Source organism: Camelus ferus, chromosome 5 (assembly GCF_009834535.1).
Source record: "Camelus ferus isolate YT-003-E chromosome 5, BCGSAC_Cfer_1.0, whole genome shotgun sequence".
Taxonomy (NCBI): Eukaryota; Metazoa; Chordata; class Mammalia; order Artiodactyla; family Camelidae; genus Camelus; species Camelus ferus.
In genome coordinates, this window is record NC_045700.1 from 80,642,535 (window position 1) to 80,668,745 (window position 26,211).

A 26,211-nucleotide genomic window follows, 5' to 3' on the forward strand; every position below is an offset into this window, starting at 1 on the left:
GCGGAGCGAGCTGGAGGCGGATGGCGGCTGCGGCAGCTCATCCTTGGCGGCAGCGGTGCTGAAGTTGGGACGGGTCGGACGCGTCGGGTGGTGGGAGGAGAGCCGCGGCCGCTCCCAACATGCACAGCCTGGCGACGGCTGCGGTAAGTGGTTGGGCCGCCCGGCCTGGGCCCAGAATCCCTCAGCCCTGCGTTTCGGCCTTTTCTCCGAGCTCCCTGTGTGGAGCCGAGAGTCCTGCTCCTCCTTTCTTCAACCAGCAAGGCCCGAGCCTCCCTCTTCGCCGCGCTTGTCTGTGGCGGAGCCGGCCGCCACTTTCCTTGCCGGTCGGCTCCCTGGCCTCTCGCGCGGCGTATCGCGTTCTTTTCCAGCTCCCAGGCCTGGTCCCGCGGACGGAGCGCCTCTCTGGCGGCCGGGACGGGCCATTCATTGATTCATTGCGCTGACCAACAGTTTCAGGGAGCCGGTTGAGTGCTGCGCGTCGGTGGGGGCGAGGGGAATTCCGTGGTCCATTTGACACCGCCCGTACTCTCACCACCTCCTGCCTAGGCACATCGCGGAGGGGAGGAAATGGCTTCTAGCTCAAGCCACTTGCTTTACAGATGCAAGATCAAAGACTCAGAGAAGTGAATAACTATTTCTTCTGACTTACGGTTCTCTGTGTTTAAAACCTTTTTTCACACATCTCATTTTACCAGAGTGATCCTTTACCAAGGAAAACACTGTAAATTAACCTGTCTGAAATAATCCCATGGCTTCGCATTGCACTGAGATAAAATCCAGACTCCTTGCCATGGCCTGCAAGGCCCTCCCTGAACGTAATGGTCCTTACCCACATTTTCAGTCTCTTATGTCACTTGCTACGCGGCTCCAGCTACACTGGCGGCCGTTCCATCTCTTCTACCTACGCTTTTCCAGTCCAAGTTGCACTTTCTGATCTCTATTCCTGTAATGCTCTTACCCTCCATCTTACACACACACACACACACACACAACACACACACACACGTGGGCGTCTGGCTCCTGTTAAATTTGTATTTTTTGTGTTTATTTACTTGTTTCTTTGTCCCCATTTTGAGGTCAAGGACAGGGATTGTATGGGTCCTGTTTACATGATTACCCCAGTGCCAGACAGTTCCTGGCACAGACTTTGCTGAATGAGGGTGTACAGATGAGGGAGGTGACTGCTGAGAGCAAGTAACCATAATGGGCAAATGGGATCATACAGTTTGAGCACACTCTTGTGAATGCCCACCTCGCTTTTTCAGTTTAAACAAGATGAAGTGACTTAAGGAGAAAGTAATATACTGAAGTTGCATTACCAGGCAAAATGACATAAGTACTAAACAGAGGACCAAAAAAAATTGCCTTAAGCTACGAAAAACATGGTCATTTCCAGGGCCAGTGGCATCTCTGCCCCCTGTCACCATGTTTCTAAATGTTTGTAACTGTTCACAGTGGAGAGGTACCTTTTATATTTCTCAATTAGGTGATTGCAATTTCCCCACCTTTTTTTGTTTCTTCTCCCAAATTTTATATATAATTTGGGGAAAAGCCAGTCAGAAGATGAGGTTGCTGCTGGTAGGGAAGGAGCAAATTAAACAAAGGATTCTAATAGGATTAGATTGTCCATCTCTTAGAATCTGATTGTGTCTTCTTTACCCTTTGATATCAAGCTGCTTTTTTCCTTATACCTCTCCAAACTCTACCTATTCGATTCGTTTTATTTTCAGTTGCTCCCTGATACATTTTTGAGCAGCCATTAAAGCTGTGGTTCATTACTTATAGTAAGTACTCAATACATGTTTCCTAAATTTAATTTACAATGCCTTACCTTTATTTAGAAGTTGAGCTGTTAGGTACCCTTTCACCTGTTATGCTGTTTGGACCACGCAGAAGCTCTGATAAGTTCCCTTGTACCACTCATTCACTGGAATATTTGGTTATTGAGGAGTCTGAAGCATAGATAAGTTGAACCCCCTCTTTCCCAATCCTTAAAGCCTTCCATTAGGCTAAAATGCCTGTATTATTGTGATCTGGGTAAAGGACACTAATGGTGTACATCACTCACTAGAAGTTGAAAAGAGTTAATAATACATGCAGTGGTGCTGGTAATAATCTAAACCACTTGAGAAGATTCTTACTGAAGAAGATACCTAATGGTGAAAATTTGTATTTGCATATACCTTTATTTGTTTTTTAAAATAACAGGTAAATCATCGCTTGAGCTGGAGAGAGAGTACTATCAAAGGAGAATATGATCACATATGAATGCAGAGTGTTATTCACTAGATGGAGGAATTGAGATAATTTGGCATGTGTCTTAAATTTCGACTTTTTAAAAAATATTATGCCAGCAATTTGTAATATAGTGGAGTGATTTTTTTACAGAATACATCCTACCATCTTCATTATTGCCATCATAGAATATAATTTCTTTCTTACATCTACTAAATAGGGACAGAAATAGCACACAGGATTGTATTAAATAAGACTAACAAAATGTTCAGTGGTTGGCTAGGTTCACTCATTGGTTTAACGACTTGCTCCCAGACTTCAGCCTTGGGACTCTAATTCCTGCCTCAACAAAGTAACACATCACTTGTTATGGACCTTGGAGGTTGCTTCAGCTTAATAGAACCACAGATCTTCACATAGCATGGGTCTTCTGTAATGAATGTTATACTCGTGATTTAAAACTGCCAAAGTAAGCCTTTAGGAGATGCACTGAGTGTGGGTTTCTTTGTTTTTGTTTTTGTTTTTTTTATAATTTCCCATGGTAATTCTAACATCCTTAAACTCTTGTTATTCCGTCTTTTTTCATGTAACCAGCAGCAGCATTAGTCATTTTATACCTTTTTGTTGAGCAGCGCTGACTCCCAGATGCCTTCCTCTTTGGCAAGTAAAAAGAACATTGTGCATTCTGAAGGGTCTAATTCAGACACTGTCTCCTCCTTTGTCTCCTGAAGATTTAAGCAAACTAACTAACTTCTTTGCTTATTCACTTCCATTTTTATAAAGTTATTTTGAAGAACATTCTGGCTCTTATTTTTTAAAGACATGAGGATAATTAACTAATTTAACATCTCCCTTTGGCACTATTAAGAAAGTGTGTTTTCTTGGAATATCGTCATTATATAGACACCCAAAGTCACATGTTGAATCATCATCAGACTTGGGAAAATAATCTCTTCCAATCTAATTCCTTTTTTTCTTTATACACTGTCACATATTCATTGGTAAGAAAACCAACAGTTGGTTTGGCCCTTGAACTAAAGTTGTATTGATACATTTGTCTATTTTCTGTTTAAGAGAGCCATCAACAACAATTTTTTAATTTACTCAGAGGGAGGAGAAACTATATTTCTTCCCCATTTATGAGTAAATATTTTTCTTTTTTAAGTTCTAAATATCTTTCTCATTTTCACACTGTGTTAAGATTTTTCAGAAATAGGACAACTATTAGTACCCTGTGTTTGTGACACTTGGAGTTAATTAACCATTGGTGGCTCACTTTGATATATGTTTAGCCTGTGTTAAGCTTTACTGAAGGAAAAAAGTTACTTGAAATACATTTGCCACATACAAACCATGACACAGGAAAGAGAATAACGATTCCCTCCTAAATTTTGACGGTACAAACATTTTTTAACACATCTGTTTCAAGGAAAGGACCACTGACTTTAAGCAGGTTATAACTAAAAATACATAGTTATAAACAAAAGTGCTTCTTTCTGATCTTGGAAGTGTTGAGGATGATAACTAATAGTCCAAATCAGGTTTCTTATAAATGACTTTGTTTGGCTACTGTTTAGCCAAATCCAACTGTAACAGAAAATCAAACTTAAAGTTCTGTATATTGGGTTCTTAAATAATTTCTTCAATTTGGAGGGATATTTGTGATTTCAATCCTATAGAACAAGTAGGGCTCACTGATTCTAGAGAGAAGTAGATGAGTTTAATTCTGCCCTGTATTTGCTTGTATGAGCTTAAGTATGATAAACTTCCCTGAACTTGTTTCCTCTCAGAATTTTGAGAATAATTTGAGATAATCCACAGTGACTGGCATATAGTATGTTCAATAAATGCTGCTTCCTATAAAAAGTTCCTAGAAAATCTATAGTGGAGGGCTGGCTGTGGAATACTAGGTAATTTGGGATGATAGTGGAAATGATCTGTATCTTGATTGTAGTGGTGGTCACTTGGGTTTATAGATTTCTCAAAGGTCGTTGAAATGTACACTTAAGAGGAGTACACTTGAAAATTTTATTGTATGCAAATGGTACCTTAATAAAATAGATTTTTTTTTAAAAGAGCCACTTAGATTAGTCTCTTATACTAAAGGAAGAAATTTCTAATATTTTAGAGCTGACTGAGACTTTGGTAGTGATTTAATATATTAGTTTCCTCATTTAACCAATAATAAATTTGAGGCTTAGAAAAGGAAATGATTTATCTTTGGTCACACAGTTTTAGAAATGGCAACACTGTTTTGAAACCATTTCTGGTTCCCATTCCAGTGTGCATTCTAGTTATGGACTAGTATAGTTACTTGCAAATCTAGGTCTTTCCTATTCTTTAACTTGATAAACAAGTTTTTAATTCTGAGTCCATAAATGGGTTACAGAGGAGTCTGAATTCTCTGAAATGTGTAAATTTCAGGAAAAAATAAATTATGTGCAAAACAACTTGAAGTTGTGTATTTTCATGAGGAAAAGATCCATAGATTTCATTTGATTCAAGAAATGTTAACCTCTTTTCTTGTGGTAGTGTCCTGCTCTTATTGTTAGTGCGTTTAAGTTAGGTAGTCTCCAAAAGAGAAGTTAGATGAATTTGTTTTTCTGCTGCTGGACAGTGTGTGCTAGTAGGTTGTATTCATATCAGCTACACCTCAGAAATGTATTAGTAAATTATAAGTTAAAAGAATTGCAGCAAGTGAACTAGGAATCTTTGGAGATGATCTTTAAATACAGAATGAGGGGGAGGTTATAGCACAGTGGTAGAGTGTGTGCTTAGCAGGCACCAAGTCCTGGGTTCAATCCCCAGTACCTCCATTAAAATAAATAATAAAGAAATAAATAAATAACTTAACTTCCTCCCCCCCAAAAAATTATAAAAAAATAAATAAATACAGGTGAGAGGAGGAGGAAATCTGCCTACTGTTTACTCGTAGTTCCATCAATTGTGAAATGTGGATGATAACCACACTGCTGTGATCATTAAATGAAACCATGTTTCAAAAAGTACAATATAGTTCCCTCATCCACCCCACCCCACTCTTTTACTCCCCACTCCCTTTTAGGAAGGCATCAATTTTCAGATTCTAATATTTTTGTGAAATTTGTGTCTAAATGATCCTTGGGATTCAGAAAGAGAGAGGCATTTTGGGTTTTTATTACCATTAGGATCTAGTCAGTGATAAAGAAGATGTGGTATATAGATCTCGTCAGATGCTAGAGTTGTGTTTTGCAGTTTTATTCAGGGGTGATGTCCAAAGTATTTTATCAGTTGTCTGATACTGTAAATTAATATGTAAATCAGTATATAACTCAAAATGTTAAAAGATTTTCCCTTTTATTTTCCAAAATAACTGAATTTCCCTATGTTATAAAATTACTTGTTGATGTAGGTTGGGGGGGTGTGTTGGTGGCTGTCATTAGTACAATTATGTCCATCTGAGCCATGATTTGACATACAGAACTATGTCAAACTATTTCACTGACTTTTCCCATTAAAATGATGGTCTTATAATCTCAATAAGTAGAGATTTTCTCTTAGTATCAATGATATTGTTCATGGGTGCTGATTGTTTTTTCAGATTCTGCTGAACTAACAGCAGTAACACTTTAATTTTGTCTGAGATTTTTATATATTCCCTATCTCTGTTGTGTAGAAATAGTTTTTGTACAGTTGTCTTTAGATCAGACCTAATATTTCAGGCAAGTGAGAAGCAGCATTAGCAAAGCAGTTAAAGCATGGACTCTGTTGCCAGATTGCCTGGATGAAATCCTGGGCTTTGCCACTTAACTTTTAAATAACAACTCTGTTTCTCAGTTTCCTCATCAAATGAGAGTGATAACGTAAGACAGTGCCTGACAAAGCAAGCACTATATATGTGAGCTCTCATTTTTAAGAAATAATTCTATTTATCCCATAACAAATAGGTATTCAGTGTTTAAACTAACTCCTTTTATTAAGTTGGGGGTGAAATTCAACAGAGATGATGAAAAGAAGGGTCCCTACCTCAGATATTTCCTGGTACCAAACTGTCCTCACTGCCTTATTATTGTTAGAATGGCTACAGAACTCATATCTCCAAATGTATACCTGAGAGGACCACACTACCATCCACCTGACATCTCTAGTTCTCTTAGAACCAAAGTCCCATGGAGGCTGCAGTTCCCACAAGTAGCCTCGAAATTTGGAATATTACTGGCAACAGGTGGTCATGGCCTTAGGGACCCAAGTAGACACCAGACATTGGCCTTCCAGAGTGCTAGCACTACTCCAAGGGAACCGTCTGCTCTGCTGGAGCCAAGCCCACTCTGGAAATGGAATATTTGGGGATGGGGTCTGGTGTTCAGAAGCCATGATTTGCTGACTATGGGTACCAGTGCAGCCTGGTGTTGTTCACCTAGGGTTCCCCAGGATAGGATGGGTACAGGGGTACTGGATACAGGTCACAGATTGGCTCTAGAAAGGGTGATGGAGTTTACTTATAGTGGTGTATGGAAGACAAGCCTCTAGGAGTGAGTAATGACTAATCAGTATAGATACTGTATAGATACAGTATAGATACTGTATGGCTGGAGCCTTGTCTGTGGGGCCCTCTTTAGGATTGTGGACCATCCAAGAGACTGTGGACAGGAAACCCAAAGCTCAAATTTTAGCCGTTATTCCCACTGAGCTTTTAAGGTGATGTAATACTCTAAATAAACATATCCTATCTTCTGGTGGGAATTACATTTCCAAAAATACTTTTTAAAGTTGAAGGCCTATCTGTAGCAGCATAGAAAGGGCAAGTGCTTAGACCATACTGCTTTTGCTGTTGGAAGTGGGGGAAAAGTACCCTTTTCCTTCTACATCATTTAGGAGCCTGTGTTTTCTTGAGGAGCATCACTGATGAGGATTACAAAACAGCTTTTAGCAGATTACTGTGAGGCACTTAAAGAAGACTTAAGTTGCACGGTATTTCAGTCCATTTAGCAGAACTTCACTTTGTGGTTCATTCGGTCAAGCAAGTGAAATGATAAACATTAAGCTAAAAGCTTCTAATCAAGCTTCCATTTATAGAAGGCTGTTCAGCTTGGATAGAGTAAATGTTACTATACCTCAAAGTCCATCTTAGACTTCATTCTCTTCTTCAACAAAGACAGTTGTCCTTTTTGTTCCACGTCTTTATATTTGTGTAATGGGTAGGTCATCATTCTGTCACACTAAAGTGTAGTGGTAACATGTAAATACTGTGAGGAGCTGTGTAATACAGTTCAAGAAAGTGTTGGATGTTCATAGCAGCACTATTTACAATAGCCAAGACATGGAAGCAACCTAAATGTCCGTCAACAGATGATTGGATAAAGAAGTTGTGGGGGTGTGTGTGTGTGTATATATATGTATATATATACACATAATATATATATAAAAAACGTATGCATGTGAATATATATATACACATATGTATATATAATGGAATATATATGTGTATTACAACTTCTTTATCCAGTCATCTGCTGATGGACATTTAGGTTGCTTCCATGTCTTGGCTGTTGTAAATAGTGCTGCTGTGAACATTGGAGGTACATAAACATGGAACTATTAAGAGATTTGTGCATTTTAGATTTTGATAGATTAAATTAGTTTACATCAAGTATATGTATTGAGACAAGCTCTCCTGGTATTTATGAAAAATATATTTCCTCTAAAGCACTACTGCAGAGTAAGTCTTGGTTTGACTCTAATGAAACTCACATGTTTACTTTCTTGTCTTCACTTGAAGCCTGTGCCTACTGCATTGGCCCAGGTGGATAGAGAAAAGATATATCAGTGGATCAACGAGCTGTCCAGTCCTGAGACAAGGGAAAATGCTTTGCTGGAGCTAAGTAAGAAGCGGGAATCTGTTCCTGACCTTGCACCCATGCTGTGGCATTCATTTGGTACTATTGCAGCACTTTTACAGGTGGGTATATATCCATGAGTTGCAGTTCAGTACTGTTTATCACTCTTGTACCTCTCTGCCTTTGCCCAAATGATTTTGAAAACTTTAGTAATGTTAAAACGTCAGCATTTGTAAGAATCTGTTTTAGAAAAGTCTGAGGTACTTGTTAAATGCAGATTCTTGGATCCTACCCAAGAAGTTTGATTTATTTAGTCTGAGATGAAAAATTTGTATGTTTAACAGGCAACTCACCCACTCCCAGGTGACCTGATGCAGGTGGTCTAAGAACTACACTTTGAGAAACACAGCTTTAGGAGTACTACAAAATAATTCTACATGACAGGGGAAGAGAAGGTGGAAAGGAAGGTATAAGGACTGAAAGGTATATTCTGGGGAAAGAAAATATTAAGATAAAGTATAACAGCTCTACAATTAAAGTTGGGTATACTTAAACATTAAAGAATAAATAACTGAAATTTGGTTCTGACCAGAATGGTCATTTGTGGGGAGTAAGTTGAAATGGTGTAGTCCTAAGATACCAAGATAGAATGATCATCCTTTAAAGTATTGTTCACAATTCCTAATAATTAGATTAATTTTTCACATTCTATCTCTATTACGTGTGTCCAAAAAACTAATCCTTCTTATAGGACTATTTTCTGTGTAAAAGTTTTACAATTAAGATAAATGGAATTGTACTCAGCAAATCATCTTTTGACAGAGAACACATACATTCACTGATGTTTGTATATATCCCCACACATACACCCTTGTTCTTACCTCCCCCTTTTTGTAGTTGCTACCTGACCAAACAAACTTCTTTGAGTCACTGTGGTTCATTTACTAACACTTTCTGGCTAGCTGTCTCATCACCATAACTTAAAGTACATTGTTGACAAAAAGAGGGATTATAAATGTAAAAGTCCTTCAAGTGAAAGCCTCAACAGATGATGCAGGATGTAGGAGGAAGTGTGGGTGACCACAGTTGCCTCTATAGAAGTCTTCCTAGAGATATATGTAGTAATGTCTCAAATAGTCTCAGTCAAATTCATTTGTGATGAAAGGATGGGAAAATGGTTTATTTCTGCTCCCTCTTTGATGGTTTGGTTCTTCAGGATATGTGGAATTAAAGTTGTTTGATTTCATACCATGGGAATTAAAGTTATTCCTTGTTCATCTGGTGCTGATTTCCATTTTTCAGGAAATTGTAAATATTTATCCATCTATCAATCCACCCACCTTGACAGCACACCAGTCTAACAGAGTTTGCAATGCTCTGGCATTACTGCAGTGTGTGGCATCACACCCAGAAACCAGGTAAGCGCTTTGGATGAGTGTGGGAGGGGAAGTTTGTATTGAATGTGGTCCTACACTACTTCTGAATGATGAGAAGAGGTGCATGTGTGTGTGTGTGGCTCTTCAGGGCTCTCGTTTACTTTTTTTTTTTTTCCCTCTGAAGAATTTCTCATCTCTAGTTTACCAAATTTTAGTGTAGTAACAGCATGGGATTATGTTCTTTTATAATTAACATGTTCTTTTGTAATTAATTTTTTTTTGCTTTTTAAAATAGTGATAAAATATAAATAACATAAAATGTGTCATTTGAATCATTTTAAACTGTCTGGTTCAGTGGTATTAAATACATTCATGATGTGCAACCATCACTAACATCCATCTCCATAATTCTATTCATCTTGTAAAACTGAAACTCTATACCCATTAAACAACTCCCCATCCCTCTGCCTGCCACCCTGCCCCTGGCATCCACCATTCTACTTTCTGTCTATGGTTTTGACTGCTCTGAGTACCTCATATGAATGGAATCATACAGTATTTGTCTTTTTGTGATTGGCTTATTTCACTTAACATAATGTTTTCAAGGTTCATCCATATTATAACAAATGTCAGAATTTGCTTCCTTGTTAAGGCTGAGTACTGTTCCATCTCATTTACTTTTTACCCATTGATAGCAAGGAACTTTAAAGGAATGGTTGTCACCTCTCAGGAAAGATCAGGCACATGGCATTCTCTCCCTCCTAAATCCATGGTAGGCATCACTATGCTATGAGGATTAGTGCATTTCATTTAGTAGGAGTTCAGTAAGTATTTGAACCCAGCACTTTTTCCTCACATAGTAAGCCAGTTTTGGCTTCAGAATCTTTCTTGTTAATACAGGATTCTAGACAACCTCTGTAATAAATGAGAGAATTGGCATGCAAGTTGAGACATTTTTGCCTTCCTGCTATATCTGAGAAATTGAAAAGAGGGAAATTCTGTTCAGGAACCTACTTTGTGACTTTTATGGCCCTAAGACACTTAATAGTCATCTTATTAAAGCCTTTACTTTGTCAAGTTTTCCTTGTAAAATCTGAGTGCTGGGTTGGCATTGACCTTTCAGAGCTTTAAAGAAGTTGATAAGAAAATTATTTGTAAGCACTTAAGAAAAATGTAAGAGTACTCTGAGTGTTAAAATTTGGGGGGTTTTGACTCTCCTTTGAGGTGTCACTATAAATTATATAAAGTAATAGACTGATTCCGTGTTAGTTGCCTGAACATATTATCTGCAGATTAAAATGTTTTTAGAATGTTTAGTGTATCTAAAAGCTCTAACAACAACAACAGAAAGTGTGTATTTGTACATAGCAGATAAACCTGGTGTTGGCTGCTTTGTTTTATTATCTTGGTTAATAAGATTTTGTCAGCTTGTACTTATGAATATTATTATTCAGTTATAAATTAGATGAGAGAGAATATCCAGGAGAATCTCTCAGGCACTTAATTAATTACATTTTATGGCCTATTTTTTAAAACTTGCAGTTGGATATTTTATCAGTTTTTAAAGTACTTGGTGCTGGTTACAGGGAAAAGCATGTATTCTCTTAACCATTGGTCTAGGGTAGGGCTTTTCAGCCTTGACACCAATGGCATTTGGGGCTGGATATTGTTTGTGGTAGGAGGGGGACAGGAAGGGGCTGTACTATGCATTGTAGGATATTTAGGAGCACCCTTGGCTTCTGCCTATTGGATGACAATCCCCTCAGTTATGACAACCAAAAATATCTCCAGACATTGCCTCATGTACCCTGGGGGGCACAGTTACCCCACCTACGGATCACTGGTCTAGACTAATAACCAGCAACAGTCATTCCTAGAGATTCCTTGGTCAAGCAATGTTACAGGCCTAACAGAATTAGCCACCTGAAAATTTGAATGTTCAGAATCCTTAGAAATTAACTCTGGGCTCTGAATGTGATTATTTTCTCTTCCAGGTCAGCATTTCTTGCAGCACACATCCCACTTTTTTTGTACCCTTTTTTGCACACTGTCAGTAAAACGCGTCCCTTTGAGTATCTTCGGCTAACAAGTCTTGGAGTTATTGGTAAGTTATTAGGATTGTGTTTGAAAATCTGAAATCATCATTCGAAATAGTGTTCTTAACATAGGTGTTTTGTCTGGCTTTTGATAGTTTTTGTTCACTGATTGTTTGTTTTCATCTTTGAGGTTGAGTCTGTTTTCACTAATAAATGAACATCAGGAACATGATTGCTCTTATCAGGTACCATTCTGAGTATTGTTACTAAAGCTATGAGGCCCATTAAATTCAGTGTATATGCAGAAATGTTTACTAAATTTAGGAAAAGTAAAGAACAAGAGCATTAGTAAATAAATAAAGACTATTACAGGAATAAGAATTTGAATTTGTTGTTTTGGTTTGGTTTTTTGTCTTTCTCACTGCTAAGCTATTCTCCCATAACTCCAAGGGTTTGCCTTCTGTTTTATCTTGTTGAATCTCTGCATGCTCAAGTTAATGTTTCCATATATGTTTCTAGTGGGAAATGTGTCTAAAATACTTTTTACTCAAGAAAATAATATATCAGCTATTTCAGATCTCAGACTCCTGGGTGGGAAAGAACTATCTTTGGATTTGTGAAATGTAAATACATTCAAGAAGGTTTCTTTCTTAAATTGCCCTTCCTTTTTTTAGTGTCTTTTTCTGATAGCTTTTGCTGAAAGTACTAACCAAACAAAAGAACATTGATTATACAAACTGTTTTTGTTAGGTTATTATTTTTATGTTCAACCTTTGTCATATCCCTATGATTATAAACCGTGAATCGGGAAGTATAACTTAAAAGTTTGGTATTTCTAAGATACATTTCTCAGAAGCATTTTAGTCTCCTTTAAGGAGTAACTGTTATCTCATACTCTCTAAATGAATGTTATTTCTTTTTATATCTCCTAAATGATACTCTATTAGATACTTTTCTCCAATGTATTCTTTTCTACTTTTAAGATACATTCTCATGTAGGATTTAAAACATCAACATGATTCCAGCCAAAAGAAAACATTTATATTTATAGTTCTGATTCAAATCATCCTACTTCTGCTGGTTTCTTGACTACTGCATTTGGATGATACACTTATGTGATGTTAGGATAAAAGTTGACAGTGGAGGGGGTGAAAAAATACTTGGACAGTACTAAGTCAGTTGCCTACGCTTGCATATATTTTTTGAAACTCAGTTTTTCCCAAGTCATTTGAGAGAACAAGCAGAAGGTGAATATTTGGTTTTAGACTTTTTCCTACAGTTCAAGGGTTATCAAACAAGTTTGAATATAAATGAAATAATACATACCATAAAACAAAAAATATTTTAAACTGAATGAAAATAAAAATATAATGTATCATAATTTGTAGGATGCAGCTAAAACGGGGCTTAGGGGAAGTTTATAGTATTAAATGCTTATTCTAGAAAGAGAGGCCTTCAGTGATCTATACTTTCAATGTAAGAAACTAGGAAAAGGAGCAAATTAAGCCAAAGCAAAAAAAAAAAAAAAAAAAAGGAAGGAAATAGTAAAGAATAGATATCAATGAAAGTAGGAACAGAAAAACAGTATATAAAATAAGTGAAACCAAAAGCTGATTTTGTTTAATTGAGATATAATTGACATATAACATTGTATTAGTTTTTGGTATACAACATAATGATTTGACTGTATATATACATTGCAAAATTATCACTACAGTAAGTTTAGTTAACATCCCTCATCACACATGGTTATAACATTTTTTTCCGTGATGAGAACTTTTAAGATTTATCTTAGCCGCTTTCGAACATACAATACCGTATTATTACTATAGTCACCATAATGTACATTGCATCCCCAGGACTTTTTTTTATCTTACAACCAGAAGGTTATACCTTTTGACCACCTTCACGCATTTTATCCACTCTCAATTTTTTATTCAAAAAATTTGATTAAATTAATAAACCTCTAGCCAGATAGGTGGAGAAAAAAAAGAAGACATGGATTACAAAATATCATGAATGAAAGGGGGTGCATAAAGACTCTACAGACATTAAAAGAATAAAAGGTAATACTGCTAATAACTCTTTGCCCTTAACTTTGAAAACTTAGGTGAAATGGACAAATTCTTTGCAAAAATACAGTCTGCCAAAGTACACTCTAGAAAAAATTGATAAGCTGAATAGTTGTGTAGTGAAAAACCTTCCGGCCTAGAAAATTCCAGGCCCAAATATTTTCAACTGGTTAACACTACCAAAAATTTAAAGAAGAAATAATGCCAATTTTATAAAACTTCTCCAGACCATAGAGAGGAGACTTCTTAACTCTTGGTGAGACCAGCATTCCAGAGTAATGGTAATAAAAATAGAAAAAGACATTGGGGGGAAAAAAAACTGTAGGCCAGTATCCCTCATGAACATAGATGCAGAAATTCTCAACAAAATGCTAACAAATCAAGCCTAACAATAATATAAAAAAGATCATCATGACCAAGTGGAGTTTATCCCAGGAATGCACGCTGGTTCAGTTTTCAAAACTGTCATTGTGATTGACCATATCAACAGACTAAAGAAGAAAAATCATATGATTATTTCTGTAGTTTAAAAAAAGCCTTTGAGAGAATTCAATATCCATTCATGATAGAAACTCTAGCAAAGTAGGAATAGAGGAGAACTTTCTCAACCTGGTAAATTAGAAAACAAAAACAACCCTATGGTTAAGATCATAGTTAATATGAAAAACTGTAAATTGTCCACTAAGATTGAGAACAAGGCAAGGATGTTCATTCTCACCATTCTTACTCAGTCTCATCCTGGATATCCTAGCTGGTGTATTACAGCAAGAGAAAAAAATAAAGGGCATACAAATTAGGAAAAAATAAGACTGTCTATTCACAGACAATATGATTAACTACCTTGAAAAATCTTGGAGAATCTACAGAAAACTCTTAGAACTAGTGAATTTAACAAGGTTGCAGGATATAAAGTTAGTATACAAAAATCAATCATTTTTATGTGCTAGCAATAAGCAGTTAGAAATTTGAAATTTCACCATAACATATGAAAAACTTGAGTGTAAATCTTATAAAATGCATGCAAAATCTGTTGCTGGAAACTAAAACAATGATAAAAGTAGTCAAAGAAGACCTAAATAAATGCAGAGATATACCATGGTCATCAGTTGGTATATCACTGATTCAGTATTGTTGATGTCATTCTCCCCAAACTGATATGTAGACTTAGAGCAATTCTAACAAAACCCCAGCAGGACTTTTTTTTAAATATATAGAAATTGAAAAGGTGTCCCTAGAATTTATCTGGAAAAGCAAATGAACTAGAATACCCATTTTTTGGAAAGAAGGATAAAGTTGGAAGATACACACTACCTGATTTCTAGACCTACTGGAAAACTACAGTAGTCAAGACAGTGTGATACTGGGGGAAAGACAGACTTGTAGATCAGTAGGGCAGAATGGAGAGTCCAGAGATAGACCCACACAAATATAGTCAGTTGGATTTTTGACAAAGGTGCAAAGAGAATTTAATGAAGAAAGGATAGTCTTTTCAATAAATGGTACTGGAATAATTGGGTATCGATATATAAAACAATGAACCACAATCCATACCTTGTACTCTATGCAAATATTAACTCAAAATGGGTTATATATGTGAAAAATCTAAGTGAGGCATAGACAAAGAGATCAGATTTGTGGCTACTAGAGACGGGTGGTGAGGGGAGGGGGAATTAAACCTAAGTAAAGTAATAATTTGACATCTGTTAAGCCATATTAGTGTAGCATGTGTTGTTTGCTGTGAGGTTTAGCAATAAGGCATTTATAGATTGTCATTTCTGGTTAAAGTAAATGATATTCCTTACTCTCACCTGAAATGATTGACTTTAGTTATTATAGGTCCAGTTAACCAAGGCCTTTCATATAAAAGCTAGTGATACATTGGACAGCTCAGGGAACAGTCATTTGTTTAATGGGACTCTGCCTCCCTGTATACAGAATTGAGACAGTATCACTGGACTGTGTCACCTGGTCACTGGTGTCAGTTCAGAAACCAACAGAATAATAGGACTGGGATAAATTTTAGAATTCATTTGTTCCAAATCTTTTTTAAAGAAGCAGAGGCCTGCAAAGGGAAGATAATTTTATCAAATTAGGTAAACTAGTTGTGGAACCAGAATTAGAGTCCAGGTGTTGGTGTGTGTGTGTTTCTTGTTTAGGTATACCCTACAATGTTGATGCTTTGAGGGGAAAGAGGGGCAATTATATAACCAGGAAGTAATATTTGTTTATGCCTATTGTGAAGTAGGATTCAAATTGACGTCATTTCTTTGCTGCTACTGATGTAGATTTCTCTCTTGCCTAAGATATTTGGAGAATAGATGGTGATATTACTGTATAATTGTCTACCAAGAGTGATAGCATCACTAGAAGTTTAACTGATGCTAACTGTATGATGGACCAAACTTGGTGCCTGATCTTTAAGTGTTACAGATAACAGCCTGTGCCTTTTTTCTTCTTCCCTTTTTTTTTAAGGAAAGATATGAATCTGATTCTCTGACATATAAACCACCATTGGTGTTGTATGTTATTTAAGTTCCACACGTAGCTGGATGAACAAGTTTAATTGGAAATCCTGACTCAAATAATTTTGTTTGTCCATATTTTCTTTAGGGGCCCTGGTGAAAACAGATGAGCAGGAAGTAATCAACTTTTTATTGACAACAGAAATTATCCCTTTGTGTTTGCGCATTATGGAATCTGGCAGTGAACTTTCTAAAACGGTATGTGCTTTTATATGTTAATTAGATTCTATATTGTGTTGACTCTTAGGCTACTTCTTTATGGTTGTGGGATCATTTTCTGCTTCCCTTCAAGTTTTTTTAAACTTTGTTGAATATTTTTTTCTCTTTTGAATAAAAATTGTTATATAATGATGCTTTAAAAACCCACACTCTTTGGAAGAATATCAAAATAAACACTAAATTTCTCCCTTTTCTCTGAACCCACTTCTCAGTCAAAGGTGTATTATTCCAGACAATTTTAATGCATAATTAAGTGTATATATATACTTGAGCTTCTGCCTACTTTGCTTGCTTTAACCATGAATGACATGGCTGAGTATAAAATTCTCATCTCATTTTTTCCTCTCAGAACTCAGTTGCCATAGCCCTGTTGTCTCCTGGTATTGAATGTTGTAGTGAAATCTTGGGTCAGCCTAATTTTTTTATTTTCTTGGTGAACTTGCCTTTTCTGTATGGATATTTTAAGCTTCTTATATTATTTTTAAGTTCATTTGATAATTTTTTTTTATTATTTTTCTTGGGGGGAGGGGGTAATTCAGTTTTTATATTTTTATTTATTTTTAATGGAGGTATGGGGTTTGAACCCAGGACATTGTGCGTGCTGGACACTCATTCTACCCTGCCTTCCTCATTTGATAACCTTGTATCAGAGTTTTTTTCTGAAAGAGCCTACTCCTTGTGTCTCCTTTTTGTTAATTTTTAGTTTTCCCTTTAATTTGTTCTGACCTCTCCAGCAACATCAGTTAATGCTATATAGTCTATTTTTATATATGTATCTTTTTTCTGTCTCTAATTACTTTCTATCTTTAATTTCATATCATGTGATTTTTCTCAAGGATACTTTTCCATGTTGCTATTTTTAGCAATATCTAACCTCTGCTTCTAAAGTATGTCTAGTTACATTAACTAGACTAGTCACTTTCATTTTTAATTCAGTAAGTATTTATTGCTGAGTTGGATGTAAGCACATGTAATGATATAAAAATTTTTATTTTGAATGCCCAATACAAATAAAAAACTCAAATGCTAGTATAAATGGGTATACAAATAAATGTAAGTCTCCTACCTCAGCCTCTCAGTTCTTCTCCCTAGTAGTGACCAATATGACCACTTTCTTACAGAACCTTTGTAGAAATATTCTATGTATAGATGTAGCAGTTTAATTTTATATTAATTTTTTTCCTCTAGTCTCTGCCCTCTCACTTCTCATGTTTTTTCAGCTCTTCTTTGAATTTTTTATCTTTGGATTTTTTTTAAATGTTTTTTTAAAGTCCATGTATTCTTCATTTCCCTGGAAAATGTAGATAACTGTAACCCCTTCTTAGGGTATGTCTCTACAAAACTTTCCCTGTGGGAATCATTCTAAGATCGCTGTTTGTTTAAAAATAATGGATGGAAGGAGAGATGTCATGAACTGAAGTTGGCAGCTTTTAAGTCAAGTATTTTGCTTTTGAATACTTTTCCACCCAGCTTGCCAGTCTAGGGAAGGTTTATACCTCGGTCTTCAGTTTTCTACTTAAACACAAAAAGAATAAGTGGCATGTGATCTGTGTTCATTTCCTCCTTAATTTTAGTTCTTTTTGTTAATTTCAGTGGATTTCTGGGACAGAATTGGAATGGTTGCAAACTGTATTCTGTCGTCTTTTATTAGTAGTTGGCTATGAATAGGTTTTTCAAGTTTGGCTTTATAAGAAGCCATAAGGCTGGGGCAGAAAAAGACTCATTTTCTCTTTTATGACATTTCATCTTCCAGGAACCCCCATCCCAATGATCCCTCCTGTGTTTACATTCCTTGCCCATTACTAGAATTGATTCATCCTTGATGTGTAGAGGTTCCCATTGACCTTCACACTTCAACTAGAATACTTCTCCTATCCTGCCTTTTATGGTTAGTAGTCAGTTCCTGGTATGTCTTTCTTCTTTTGTTCCATACAAACAGACACCTTATCTTGTACACTTTATGTTTATAGTGAATACTGCCAAACAGCTTTCCAAAATAAGTTATTTTAAAAATTACAAATGTCCAGACTTCATTACCCTGGAGAATGGTTCAATAGGTCAGAGACAGAACGTGGACATCAGGATTTTTTAAACATTTCACAGGTGATCATGTCACACAGCTCTGATTGAGAACCACTACTTTACTGGGAGCCTACTATGGCAAAATGTTAGACTAAGCATTATACATAAAAAGTGAACCTAGACTGGCAGGCTGGGTAGAAAAGTATTCAAAAGTAAGATTCAAAAGGACTGCTGGGTCATAGGGTAGGCTGCTGTGACCCAGTAGGAAGGATATTTATTGACTGGGGAAATGCACGTGGGAATCTTATGGGGTATTGGAAATGTTCTATATTTAATTTGGTTGTGGTTCACAAATGGGTACACAGGTAAAAATTCATCAAGATAAACTTAAGATTAGTATACTTTGCACATTTTACTGTGTATATGTTTGTATTAGTTTCCTTTTGCTGCTGTAGCAGATTGCTACAAGATTGATGGTTTAAAACACCACAGATTTATTCTCTTACAGTTCTGGAAGCCAGAAACTGTTAATCAGTTCACCAAGCTGAAGTCAGGGTGTCAGTAAGGCTATGTTCCCTCTGGAAGCTCTAGAGGAGAATCCCTTTCCTTGCCTTTTCCAGCTTCTAGAATTCCATTTCTGGGTTCATTCCCCCATCCTCCATCTTCAAAGCCAGCAGTCTAGCATGTTCAAATCTCTCTGCTTCTACATCACCTTCTCTGTGGTCAAATCTCCTTCTACTGCTTTCTTATAAGGATCCTTACGATGATTACATTTAGGGCCCACCTGGATAATCTAGGATGATTATTGCCCCCTACCCCACCCCCCAAAATTCTTAACTTAATCACATCTGCAAAGTCCCTTTTGCTGCATAAGGTAGCATCCCCAGGGTTTGGTGATTAGGACCTGGGTATCTTTAGGGACCATTATTTAGCTAACTACGTTTTACCCCAGTAAAATAGTAAAATAAAATAAGTAATTCCCACAGTTGGCTCTGATGAGCAGCTAAGGAAGAGAATCATTATAATAATTATTTGACTTGAGTTAAACTAGTATTTTTTAAATCCCTTCTATGTAAGAGTTAATGAGTTTAAATTGAGTTTATTACTTTATTACTGTTGGAACAATTTTTGAAGGGGGACTTAAAAATCTTATTTTCTTAAAAATCTTTTAAGAATAGGAAAAGCTTTACTTAACCTCATTTGGAAGAAGTTGAGGCATAGCTGAATCTCTAAAATCATCTTGGACCATGGGAAAGAAAAGAGGCTCTGTATTCAAACTAGATTTAGACTTAGTAGCTTTGCGATTTAGTGGCTTTGTCACTTGGGACCTTAACCTGGCAAATTATTGATTTTCAGTGGTACCTGGCACACAGTAGGTATTTAGTAACTGAGAAAGTCTCTGGTTTTTAAGAATCTGGTAATTTTATCTACCCTTTTATATAAAATGAGAATAACAATGGTACCTACCTCATAGGTTTGTTGTGAAAATAAGATGTGTGTTATGGCTTTAGGAAAAATTCTGGCACATAGTAAGTGTTCAATATGGTAATATTTATTAATTTTTTTTGTACTATTCATATCTCATTGAGTAAGGTATATATAATGCCAGGATCTTTGCTTAGTTTTCTGCTTCATGTTGTTTCTGGGAGATGAGTAGTCAGCTGGAAGGCAAATCTGAGCAATGTTTTAGACTCCTTAATTTTGTTTTACACCAGGTTGCCACATTCATCCTTCAGAAGATCCTCTTAGATGACACTGGTTTGGCTTATATATGTCAGACGTATGAGCGTTTCTCTCATGTTGCCATGATCTTGGTGAGTTCTTTAATCTACCCCCTTTGTAACTACTTCTGATCACACAACCCCTTTGCAGTCGACACTGAGCGGCTTCAGTCTTCCAACTAGAAGTAACAACCATGGAACTTTGTATAATGATTTTTGCAATATCTGATCTCTGATGTCAACTAGAATTATTTTGTGTTTGGTGTCTTTTTCCCCACCCCACCCTCTTTGGGGGGAAACAGGGTAAGATGGTCCTGCAGCTATCCAAAGAGCCTTCCGCCCGTCTGCTGAAGCACGTAGTAAGATGTTACCTTCGACTCTCAGATAATCCCAGGTAAACATTTACAGAATTTATAGGACTTTGGGGAAATACTCTGGTGAGTGGTTGCCCCCTCTCATGGCATAGCTCTTATATCTTTAGGACAGGGAAGGGATAAAACTATATTTAGTTTGTCTGAGACCTTGATTAATTCCTTGTAAAATCTGAAGTGCTGAATTTAAAATTCTGTCAGAGTTTTATCTTTCCACTGGGACTCTGTACCCTACTGTAAAATTCCAGAGAGTTCAGGCAGTTCCCAGGGAATCTTATGATACATTACTCCTGTGGTTTGAGCTTTCTGTTGCTACTTCAGGTGATCAGAAAAAAAAATATATCTTCAAAGATCTCTTTAAAAAGGAACAGGCCCAGAGCACTCTTAAATTATTTTTTCAGTTCTCTTCTTGATTCCTGTAAAGTCCTTGAGCTAATTATTTTATCTCCCTGTGTTCATAATCTTCCTACCAGAAATTACACATTGTAGATACGGCGCAGTTTAGAAATTTTTGACCTTTTGCTTTGTAAATCCATAATTCATGCTGAAAGCCACTTACTCATTCTGCTAAACCACATAATGGGTTGATTTCTGTGTTCCTAGGAATAAGGGTAACTTGGTTTAATGTGAACTCCGCCTTCTGCCACTGACGTTATTTAAGCGCTCACTGTTTCTTTGACCATTTTGTCCTGTTCTTTGGTGTTTTCTGTTTCACCAAAGTTTGAAACTATGTTTAAAACTCAACTTGTGCTAGTCTGAGTACAAAAAAACTAGTCTGAGTACAAAAGCCATAGCTTTTTTTAAAAACCGCCTTATAAATGGCCTTTTTGAAGTTTTCAGATTTGGCTTTTACTGGTTCTCTTTTAAAGAAAATATTTCAAAGTTCACCTGATAATATTGCTACCATAGTTTTGTTTTTACTGCTTATCTCTTATTAAGGGTTTTTCATTTGTTTGTTTTGGTTTGATTTGGTTTGGTTTGGTTTTTTCCTTAACAGAGGCTCTGGGGATTGAACCCAGGACCTTGTGTATACCAAGCACACATTCTACCACTGTGCTGTACCCTCCTCACCACCACCCCCCCTTTTTTATTGACTTGTTTTTTAAGTAGAGGTACTGGGGATTGAACCCAGGACCTTGTGCATGCTAGGCAGGTACTCTACCACTGAGCTATCCCCTCCCCTCCACCCCCCTTTTTTATTAAGGATTTTAACTATTAAACTGAAGCCATTTTTGGAAAGACACAAATTTTATCAGTTTAGAATTAAAGTTCATTAATTTATTGTACTGTGAGTCAGGTCATATCCCCTGTTAATGTACTGATTTTGGAAATTTCCTTTATTATCACCCATATATTTCTAACATGAGTATTTTGACAATATTTACTGTTATAAATCAGCAGTTTGAACTGAAGTAAACTGTTGCACCATTTTATTCCATTTGCTTTGTCACGAAATTCTACATTGGGGCATCATTCTGAAAATGTTTGCAGACAACAGATCTTGGAGATCTCTGAACCTGTGCTTAATACAAGCTTTAAGGAATTTTTATGGCTTCTTAAAGTATCTTGGCAGGGCCATAGATTCCCAGGGGTCTATATATTTATGTCTAAGAAAGAGACTCTTCCCTGCCCCCCAAATGTGGGTTTATTTGTTGGTCTCCCTGGTTGGTGTGTTTGTTTCTGATGTAGGGCACGTGAAGCACTCAGGCAGTGCCTCCCTGACCAGCTGAAGGACACTACCTTCGCCCAGGTGCTAAAAGATGACACCACCACGAAACGCTGGCTTGCACAACTGGTGAAGAACCTGCAAGAGGGCCAGGTCACCGATCCCCGGGGTATCCCCCTGCCCCCTCAGTGATCCTCCCCTGTCCCCTCCCACTAATCCCCCAAGCTGGGGAAGGGAGGGGGATCCTGCAAGGAAAACAGCTCAGGTTTTATCGCCAACCGGGAATAGACAACCTCAATGCTGAACTGCACTGGAGAAAAGGGGCAAGGTACCCCAGCTGAGGTGTGTAAGCTGCCATCTCAGGCTGCCTTGAGGACCTGGGCTCCCTCTGCTACTCCCAGGAAATGGCTCCTGACACAGCGGTCTGCCACCACAGCCCAGGAGGATGTCAACACCAGCAAATGCTGTATTTGCAGCATGCCTAAGATGACCCTTCCCCCTCACCTCTCCCCAGCCGCTGGCAGGAGGGAAGACTGGTGACAGCAGCAGCACTCTAGGCATGGTGAATGCCTGGGACCAAGCCATGTGGCGTTTTCCTATTTTGCCTTCCTGGAAGACTCAAGATGTGTCTCTTCATTCTCTCTCTCAGTATTTGTTTACTTTGGCTTTTTGTTGTTAATCTCAGAGAGAGGTGTGTTTAGTGGACACAGGCTGTAATATTCAGCAAAACTTTGTCAACTGGCACTGTTTACAAGTCTGTTAGCTGCATAAGCTCAATAAAAAGTTGGTCTGGGCATTACATCCCCTCTGGCAGGCCAATACTACATGAGCTGTTGGGAGGAATGGGAGGCAGGGGAAGGATATAAAGCCAAAGGACAGCAGGAAGCCACCACCAATTTCCCTGCCTTTCCCATTCTACCCCCAGTTCTGGATGCCACAAGGACCTTAACCTTGTTTCTGGCTTTAGCTGCTAGCTTTTCCAAATCTCAGTGCCTTTCTGTTCTTCACTTCCCGCCCATTAAACTTACAGTAGAGGTCTTAATTCATCAGGCTGTCCTGGAAGGGTATTGTATTGGAGGAGAAATGACAGTGGACCTCATCTTTAAGTCCTCAAGGATATTTTCTGGGTGACTTTTAAAAGGGAGGTGCCTGAGATTAAAATGACAGGCTACTTGATCCCATTCTTTGCTTTAGTGTAAATTTCTGCAGCTCCATCTGTCTTCATGATTGTACTTGAAGCAGTATTAGATGAATGGGTTAATTTTATTCAGATTTAAGATAGAAGGCTGGACTCTGCTCATTCACTCAGTCTTTTTCCCTTTTTTTTTTTTTTTTTTTTTTTTTTGGATGCATTCCCTTTTGGTCTATGGGAATTACAGGGTTGCCACTAAACTATTTTCCACTTTTTCATATTGTGTCAGAGAATCCCCCTTCCTTCTCTGGAGCTTTAGATGACTCTATCACAATTCAGAGGCTTCAATCTGTAACTCAGTGTAAACTGCCTTGCTTTCCCCTAATTCTTCCCTCTGCCATCATCTGTTCTCTCTCTCTAAACCCCATCTCCAACCAAAGATGGGATTATTAGCCCAAGTAGAGAGGAACCAAGTATTTCTGTCCATATCTCATGTATACAATTGAAAGTGTCTCTGAACATGTTTGGGGTCTATAAGGGGCAGTCTCAGAGAAACTTGCAGAGTCAGTTTTGCCAACCCAAGGGCTCTTTCAAGCCGACTTTCACAAAGGGAGCCGGCCTTGTTGGTTGGCTTCTGTCTCTTTAGAGCCAAAAAAGTAGTAATTAAGTAGCCTAGATGTAGGAAAGGTAGAATAAGCACTTACTCCCCTGCTTTCCAAAATGAAGAGGAAAACCAGACCAGCTCTCAGTAATCTCAAGCCTGAAGAGAAGAGGTCTTGGAGAAAGCAGAGAACAGCATGGACTGGATAAACGTCTTGACTCTCTTCAACCCATAGTTTATGATCTGGAGAGTCCAGCTACGGTAACCCTGATTTTTGCCAACCACCTTCCTGCTGAGCCAAAGTTTTCTCATTCCCCCTCCACTGGGAAAGCAGCTGAGGCCCAGGGCTTTGCTCCCTGAGAAATTCTCTTCTCCATCTTTTGGTGTATTGGCCATGTTCCTGTGCCAATAGTGTCTTAATTCTTGTTCCATCTATTCTCAGCTGGCCTTGGACCCCACATAGGAGTTGGCGGGAGGAGTGGAAATGGGTATTGTTCCTTGTAGTTGGTCCTAATGTTGTGTGTGTATAAAGAGACCCCTTCCCCTCATTTTGTGTTTTCCATCCCTCTCCCTCGACAGGATTAAAATAAAACATGCTTCTGTTTTTATAGCAATAATTTTTCCTTTAAACTGGAGATTTTATTTTGTTTAAGTATAGAGATACCTAGGCACTTTGGTCAGATGATCCTTGGCAACCCTGGCTCTCTACCTCTGTCCACCTACACTCACACACTGCCCTAGCAAGAGGGCAGTGATGGGTCCCTTTGTGGATAGGTCCTTTGAGAGAGTCTTACTGATGTGTAAAAGCTGTTTGGGAGGCTGGGATGGTGCCTTTTTTTGGATACAGTATCTCTTGTTGGGACAGAACCTTACTCCTTGCTTTAGTGGCAAGAATTTAGTACTGGTGTGGGAGAGACTTACATAAATGAAGATGTAATGCTTGAAACATCTTACCACAGACTTTAATATTCATTTCCTTTTGGGGTTCAAGACTTAAAGCACATCTCCAGAGTTGTTTCCATCCCTCTTCCTGGCTCTCAATGGGACAGAGCCAACCTGTGCTTCCAGCTTCTTTTTTTCCAAGGCTTCAGGGAGCCTTTGACTGTTTCAGTGGTGGAACAGGGCAAGGAGAGACATCCTTACTGTCTATAAAATGATTCTCTTGCTCACTATTGCTCAAAGGCTGGGAAAGTGTAGGGGATAGGGGGAGGGAGATATACAAAGTTACTGCTACCCGAAGCCCAAGGAAAACATTTGAAATAGGAAACCATAGAATGAAATGAGATTTTTCTTTCCTAAATGTTACAGAATTTAATTTAAAAAATATTTAATGCATTTATTTCAAAAGCAGATATAACAGGTAAATTGAACAACACAATTGACAAACTTAGCTTAATTTATATACATACAACACTGTAACTCTAAACCAACAGTATACATATTTTTAGTTGCACCAAAAGCTTTTACCAAAATTGATCATAGCTGGACTCAAGAAATTTATAATAATAATAATATAATAATAATAAAATGTTCTCTGAACCCAATGGGATTAAGCTAGGAAAAAGGAAACGGGAAAGTCCTTAAGTTTATAAAACAGGCAGTACAGTTTATAAAGTCACTGGTCACAGAAGAAATCACAAAGGAAAATTAGAAAAAATATTTAATTGAGTGGTAATGAAGACATGCCATATCAAAACCCATGGTATACAGGTAAAGCACTGCTTAAAAAGACTATATAACCTTAAATTCACATTACAAAAGAAAGGCTGAAGTGAGTGATCTATGTTTTTGTGTCAAACTGGGAAAGAATAGCAAGTTCAAAAAGTAAAAGGAAGAATGCAGGAAAAAAGGCAGGGAAGTAGAAAACAAATGTACAATAAAAATCAACGAAGGCAAAAGTCATTCCCTCAAAAACATCAGTAAAATTGATATACCCATAGCAGACTGATCAGGAAAAAAAAAAATCAACATTAGAAATGAAAAAAAGGGATGTCACTCGTCTTATAGTCACCAATCTGATAAACTTCTAGAGACTTAAAAAAAAGGAACAGATCTCAATTTACTTTTGAAGCAGTATAATTCAGCCACCAAAACCTTTTAAGGATATCAAAAAAGGAGAACCAGGGGCTAACCTCTCCCATAAATGTAAATGTAAAATTCTAAGACAAGTCAAAGCTAGCAATTATAAAAATAACCAGATGTATTTTGGGTTTACTGCAAAAATACAAGACTGATTCAGCATTTGAAAACGAATGTGATTCACCAATGTATAAGAAAAATCACAATCATCTAGGTAGATATGGGAAAGAATACTAAAATTTAATACCTGTTCATGATATAAAGAGAAAACTTTGAAAACAAGGAATAGAAGGGTATGTCCTTAATCTAATAAAAACCCTGTGGTAAACCTCTCAATGATAAA

General features: G+C 37.4%; 1 protein-coding gene across 1 annotated transcript; it reads left to right on the forward strand.

Annotated features, from left to right (window-relative positions):
* The first annotated feature begins 4 nt into the window (after positions 1-4).
* Positions 5-24,403, forward strand: CNOT9 (CCR4-NOT transcription complex subunit 9). The gene is made up of 8 exons (XM_006186836.2): positions 5-143; positions 7,994-8,173; positions 9,354-9,469; positions 11,422-11,531; positions 16,146-16,255; positions 20,014-20,112; positions 20,322-20,413; positions 22,080-24,403. The coding sequence occupies exons 1-8, from the start codon at positions 120-122 to the stop codon at positions 22,246-22,248; spliced, it is 900 nt and encodes a 299-aa protein (XP_006186898.1). The 5' UTR covers positions 5-119; the 3' UTR covers positions 22,249-24,403.
* The last annotated feature ends 1,808 nt before the right edge of the window (positions 24,404-26,211 follow it).